Source organism: Varanus komodoensis, unplaced genomic scaffold (genome assembly GCF_004798865.1).
Source record: "Varanus komodoensis strain SLA01 unplaced genomic scaffold, ASM479886v1 scaffold74, whole genome shotgun sequence".
Lineage (NCBI taxonomy): Eukaryota > Metazoa > Chordata > Lepidosauria > Squamata > Varanidae > Varanus > Varanus komodoensis.
The window spans coordinates 839,929-846,466 of record NW_025336401.1 but is presented as its reverse complement, the minus strand read 5'-3'; the positions used below and the strand labels follow the sequence as shown (position 1 = coordinate 846,466).

At 62.6% G+C, this 6,538-nt stretch overlaps 1 protein-coding gene across 1 annotated transcript; it reads left to right on the top strand.

The window, feature by feature from the left end:
• Positions 1-181: 181 nt before the first annotated feature.
• Positions 182-5,877, top strand: LOC123034959 (BTB/POZ domain-containing protein KCTD12-like). The gene is made up of 2 exons (XM_044452773.1): positions 182-242; positions 4,797-5,877. Exon 2 carries the CDS (start codon positions 4,820-4,822, stop codon positions 5,675-5,677), a length of 858 nt encoding a protein of 285 aa, XP_044308708.1. The 5' UTR covers positions 182-242; positions 4,797-4,819; the 3' UTR covers positions 5,678-5,877.
• The last annotated feature ends 661 nt before the right edge of the window (positions 5,878-6,538 follow it).

The following is a 6,538-nucleotide window of genomic DNA, read 5'->3' as shown; positions in this document are numbered from 1 at the left end:
TCGCCGGAGCGCTCGCCCGCCCGCCCGCCCGCGACCGCGCCCGGAGGCGGCCGGCGCAGTGCCCTTGGCGAGCGCGGGGCCTGCGCGGCGCAGCCTGGATGCGCCCGGCGCGGAGGGACCGGCCCGCGCTTTCCGGGCGCGGCGGCGGCGCTTCGTAGGCGAGCGGCTCCTCCGCGGGCGCCCAGCCCCGCCGCCCTCTCGCCGCTCGCTTCGGAGAGGAGAGGAGAGGAGCCGCCTGAGAGGTGGGAGCCGGCGCGGGGCCGCTTGGCGCAGTGCGCGCGCGGGGGCGAGCGCGGGTCGTGCCGGCCCGGCCCGGCCCGGCGTCGGGGCTGGGCAATTCGCCGTTGCCGCGCCGGAAGGGGGCGGCCGGGTGCCTCGGGGCAATCCCTGGGTGGAGGGGCGCAGGAGGACCGGACCGGACCGGGCTCGCTGAGGCTCCGGAGGCGCGCGCCCTCGACCGGACGGAGCCCGCGCGGGATGCCCATTTCTAGGTGGATCGGCCCCGCCGCCGCCTCCTCTCTCTCTCTGACGTCCATGCACGGAACAGGTTAGCCACGTGGACTGTCATTCTCACGTGCAGACGTGTTCTCTGCAGGAACCGTATAGCTTAGAAGCGGATGGCCCTTTGCGAAATCACTCGGCGGGCGTTGGAAGGAATTAGCTTGAAGAAAGCCCCGTGTGGATGCGCGCCGCACGTGCGCCAGCTGCCGTGCACGTGGCGCACTCATCCTGGGTGGGCACCCCCTGCAGCAGCTGCGGCCAGTGGTGCCCCTGCCAGGGTTCTTCCCGGCAGAGCAGTTCCCCACGGGTTCCTGGCCAGTGCGGCTGCTGGAGCAGGGACAAAGCGTGGCGCTGGCGAAATCGGCCTGGGCACCAGACCCGGCCTCCGGGAAAGGAGCACCCATACTGGGGATAAGGTTGGCCATCTTTCCTTCCTCCCATCCTCTCACGCACTGTAAGGATCGCCCCAAAGCAGCTGGGAGAAAGTCAGGAGGGAGAGCGTTGCAGTTCCCAGAGCGGCATCTGGGAGCAAAGCAGCCCCTTCCAAAGCGTGTTCCTCTGACAGGGTGAGGCTTGGGCCGGCCGTGGCTTGACTCCAGAGGGCAAGCAAGGCACACTCATCCTGGAGAAACGCCTCCCACGTTGTGCAGGCGTGCCCTGTTTTCTCGCAAATGCCTTTCCCACATTTCACCCTGGTGCCATTTCATTGCCTGGTGTCGCTCTGGGCCACCTGTGGGTATTCAGCTCTTTTGTGCGATCCAAGGACTCCAGTGCCTGGCATTGATTTAGAAGCTTCTCCCGGCACTCACTTCGAAGGCAAAGGCACCCATTTATCTGCTGAGCCTCCTGGTTCTCCGTTTTACCTGAAAAGAATCTCATGCAAACTTTCGCTTTGCTGTGCTTCCATACCTGAAGCGCTTGGGCCCAGCTCGGCTCCAACATGCTTATCACAGAATAGTAGAGTTGGAAGGGGCTCATGTGGCCATCGAGTCCAGCGCCTGCTCAGCACAATACTCCAGTTAAAGCGCCCCTGTCCAGCTGCCTCTTGAATGCTGCCAGGGTGGGGAAGCCTGCGGGAGGTCGTTGGCTCCGTTGCCTGGTTCTCCCCAGGCCGGGGAGAAAGTACTTCTGAACACCTGGAATCACCTGCCAATTTAAGCCCTCCCCCATCCATCCAGGCCAGGATGATTGGCACCAACTGGCAGTAGCAGCTTTCCCACAGGGGTTCCGGCAGGAGCATCCCCCCCCCCGGGTCTTACCTGGAGATGTTGCCAGGGACGGAACTCCCCTTCCTCATGCAAAGCCACGGCCAGAGCGCAAAGGAGCACAACTAACAGGGGGGGTTGGGGAGTTCTGTGTTCAGAGCATAAAAATGAGTCCTTTCTGTTTGACTGGGGCAGCCATGTCCAGAAACACCTTGCCGTTTGCTTCGCCGCCAGCTTGAGAAGTCGCTTGGTATGAAGCTCCTTGGCGGTGGGAGAGGATGTGGTCTTTCCCAGTCAGTTTCCTTGCGCGGTGCCAGCTCTCGAGGAGCAGGTGGTGCTGGTGCCAGGGGCTGAGTCAGTGGACAAGTGCCAGTACGCGGGGGGTGGGGGGAGGCGGGGGCAGCAAATGGAGGTGCGCCAGGCGTGTGCGGGGGGGGGGTGTCAAGATGTCCCCCTTGACAGTGTGATCCTATGGCTCTTGGGCATTGCATGCAATAGTGCTCAGCGTCCTCCGTCTTTTTAACGCTTTGCCCCAGACCCCAGGAACTCTGGAAAGGAGGCATGCGAACTCTCGGGCTCCTGCATTCCACTGCTTTTTTTGAGGGGGGGAGCTGTTTCGGAGGACTTACTGCAGCACTTATTGTGGTCCCTCAGCAATTGTAAATCAACAACCTAGAAGTATGTGAAGATTTAATGACTGAGAAATAAATGGAGGGGAAATTTGTGCCAATTTAAAGGCTGGGAAATAAATGGGAAACATTTGAATCAGCAGTGACAGAGCAGCCTAAAAATTGTATAAATATTCCCCGTGTTTTAAAGAAAAAACCCTGAAAGGGGGCAGCATAGGATGGTGCAAATGGAGCGGCAGAGCAGCCGGGACTTACACCTGCCTACCAGCTGCAGTGAAGTTGCTGTCCTGGGTCCAGACAGCAGGCCAGCCCTGTGGATTGAACAACCCCTGGAACTAGTCAAGGATTGTCCGGCTGACTTGCTGCCGAAAGAACCCCCCCCCCCCGCTTCACAGGAAGCTGCCAGGATTCGACCGACATGGCAACCCACTGGCAAGTTACCTCTGCTGGGCTCCCCTCCTGTACTAGCAGGTCAGGGTGACTTTCATGTTTCAGAACTGCAGCATCTGAAAGAGCTGGAAATAGCACAAGCCCATAAACTGGGCATAAGCAACATTTGTTGTACCGGCCGAAAGCCACGACCAGTGCATAACAAAATTGCCATAAACTGCATGGACTTAATGTGTTTCTATTTCATGTTGTTTGAAATGCTGGCATATTGTTTTTATGTTCCTATAGTTGAGGTATTTGTCACGGCCTTCAGCGAGTGCAATAAACTTTGGCTATTCCCACCTTATACAAACAACTGATGCATCAGCAACTTTTTGGCTGATGCATTCAGAAGCCCACCTCATGCCCGTGGGGATTGTGCGCAATGCAGCACACGAGTGCTCAGAAGTCATGGGCGGCAGGGGGACCGGGCAGCAGACCCGTTAGCCGTGTGCCAGCCCACTGCTTTCTCTCCTCCAGACATTCCTCCCACTTGCCCAAGACTCTCCCCGCCCACCTGCCTGGAAACTGCCAAAGCCCTGTTTGAAGTGCATCAGACAAGGTCCCGAGGCAGCGCCCCGAAACTCCAGGCCCTCTGATTCCTGGAACCACCCCGCAAATGCGCAAGATTCTGAGAAACCTTTGGAGCTGCCTGGGCGGCTCCAGTGGGCAAGAGGTTTAGGTGAGGGGGGGCTGCACAAGGAGTGCAAAGGCTGGTGGTCCTGAAAGCAAGAGGCCGGCGTGGACAGAGGTTTGATGGAGGAGAAGACGGGGACGAGCAGAAGGCTCAGGCCACGTGGATTAGCTCTGCTAGGTGTTGCGTTGGGTTCAGCTGCCTGCCAAGGAATCCATCTTTTGGAGGGAGGGGAAGTCACGCGGGTCGGTATTTGCACAAGGCGGGGAGTTGGCCTTCCCTGGTGCCCAGGAGGAGCCACCCCTTTCGCAGCCGACAGACCAGCCCCACGCGAGGCACTCGGGCCTCGCTCCTCCCCGAAAGTCCTCATGCTGCCCCACTGCTGCACCGCGGGCACCGACCCCCTCCCAGCGCCCCCACCTTCTGGGCGAAGCCTGGAGCGCCGCTGACCTGGGCAAACCCGGGCACGCCATGGCCGCAGGTGCCGGTGGCGTTCCGTGGGAGGGACGTGGCGGCAGCGTTGTTCCGTCGTGCCGAGAAGATGTCGGCGGGGCCAGGCTGGGGAACCTGTGCCGCTTGCGAGAGAGGGCAAGGAGCAGTGTAGGCAGGAGGGCGAGGGAGGTGGCCTGGAGCGAAGGTGCGCCGCCCCCGCCGGCACGGCCAGAGGGCGAGGGCCGCGAAGCCGGAGAGGCTTTCGCTGCAGCGGCCGCTGCAGATCCTGCTCTGACATCACCGGCTGCAGTCGCGGGAACGTGCGGGAGCGACACCAAGCTCCTTCCCTACCTGTCTGTTGGGGAGAAGCCCAGGCACCTCTCCTCATGCCGCCCACATTTAGAGGCTGGGCCTGGACCTAATACCTTGGAGCAGACCCACTGACATCAATTAGATGAAACCTTGAGCCCGTGGGCACTGCAGAAGGCAGTGGCTGCCTGTGCAGAGCGGTCTTTTTCCCCTCAGAGGGGCTGGCGGGAGAAATAAAGCAAGCATTATTGGAACTCGAAGGCCGCCCTTGCCGTGGAGCATTTCCACTGACACGCTAGATTATCCTCGGAGGGCCTTGCTTCCCCACTTCCGTTTCAGCTCCCTCCCTCGACTTTTTCCCAGGAAGGCCCAGTTCCCTCCTTCCCACCCCCTGGAGTAGACGGGGTCATTCCCGAGCTCTGGCTGTTGGAGAGGGCAAATTCCTGCTCCGGAAGGATGTGCAGGTGGGAGAGGCAGCCAGTCTGGGGAACGGAGGTGACGGCAGCCACAGGGCTGCAGTTCCCTTAACTGGGGACTGGGATGGCCGGCTGAGGGAGGACCGTGCTCATGTCCCAGCGTGGACGTGCCCTGTGCCCTTTGCCGGGTGGCCTGCGGTCTCGGCCGAGCCTGACGCCGCTGTGCTTGCTTCTTCCGCAGGTGACTGGAGCAGGGGGCTAGACATGGCCCTGGCCGACAGCGCCGGCTGCGCCAGGCCTGGCGAGGACTCGGCCTTCCCCGAGATCGTGGAGCTGAACGTGGGCGGGCAGGTCTACATCACCCGCCGCAGCACCCTGGTCAGTGTCGCCGGCTCGCTGCTCTGGGAGATGTTCGCGCAGAGGAGCGCCAAGGCCCTGGCGCGGGACAGCAAGGGCCGGTTCTTCGTGGACCGCGACGGCTTCCTCTTCCGCTACATCCTGGACTACATGCGCGACCAGCAGCTCGTGCTGCCAGAGCACTTCCCGGAGCGGGGCCGCCTGCAGCGGGAGGCGGAGTACTTCCGTCTGCCTGAACTGGCCAAGAGCCTGGCCCCGAAGCTCAGCAAGCAGAACTCCTTTGGGGATGAGCCGTGCCAGAGCGACCCAGAGGAGCTCTCGCCGGGCACGGACGGCAGCCGCAACCTGGCCATGGCTGCTGCCGCCTTGGCGGGCATCCCCGGGGGCTCCAGCGCCGGGCAAGACACCCGGCGGTCCGGCTTCATCACCATCGGCTACCGGGGCTCCTACACGCTGGGCAGAGACAGCCAAACTGACGCCAGGTTCCGCCGCGTGGCCCGAATCATGGTGTGCGGCAAGACCTGTCTGGCCAAGGAAGTCTTCGGGGAGACCCTGAACGAGAGCAGGGACCCTGACCGGCCACCCGAGCGCTACACCTCCCGGTACTACCTCAAGTTCACCTTCCTGGAGCAAGCCTTCGACAGACTGGCCCACTCGGGGTTCCACATGGTGGCCTGCAGCTCCACCGGCACCTGCGCCTTCGCCCACGAGCAGGCAGACAAGATCTGGACCTCTTACACGGAATATGTTTTCTACCGTGAGTGACGCTCGAGCCCGAGCCAACCCCACGTGCTCCGAAGCCAGCCCTCCTCGGTCCTCCCCGAACCGCCACTAGAACGTAGACGCCACCCGGCCCTGGGGCCCACCCCCCCCCCCCCCACCGGTCCCTCTCCGCTCATCCCCGTTCCAGCCTCCAAGTTGTACCTGCCCTGCTCCCTGACAGCGGCCGCGGCTTCCCCTGGAAAACGGACTTGGACCCTGGGGGGTGGGGTGGGGTGGGGTGGGGTGGGGTGGGGTGGGGTGGGGGGGTCGCTCTCGATCGGCATCCGTGTGGGGTGCCCTGCCATCTTCGCCAGCGACGCGGCCATGTGCAGAGTGCCAAGGGAAGCGACCCTCCCAGGCTGCAGGCTGCTCCTTGCTCTTCGTACGGCTTGCGCAGTAAGAAGGTGTCTCTGCCCACACGGAGGGAGCCCCTGGCTGGACCCCAGCTGGGTGGGAGGGTGCGTACAGTGGGCAGAGGCCCACCCCACTGTGGGCTTTGCGTGGGAGCTCTGTGAGTGGCTTAGCCCTCGGCTCCCCAAGCTTTGGAGAGCTGCGCATGGCATCCCATATCCCTGCATCCTCCTCGTGCTCACGGGACCGAAATCGTCACGTCCCCATTGCTCAGGGCAGTGAGCTAGGCTAGATGGCCGGGCTGGGTCCCCGCTTCTCCTGTCCAGAGGTGGAGGTGGAGGAGAAGCCCTGGGAAGAGCCAGTAACACGGCGGTGGGAGGCTCCCTGCAGCGAGGGGCTTGAGGCCTTTGCGTGAGCAGATGGACGAATCCGTCAAGGGGTAGTCCTGTCGCTCAGCATTGGATCACCTGCTTAACCTGCTAGCCAGGTGCCCCGGGGAAGCCCTGGAGCTGG

Coding starts and splice junctions, on each gene's coding strand:
- LOC123034959 (XM_044452773.1), top strand. CDS start 4,820: ATGGCCCTGGCCGACAGCGCCGGCTGCGCCAGGCCTGGCGAGGACTCG.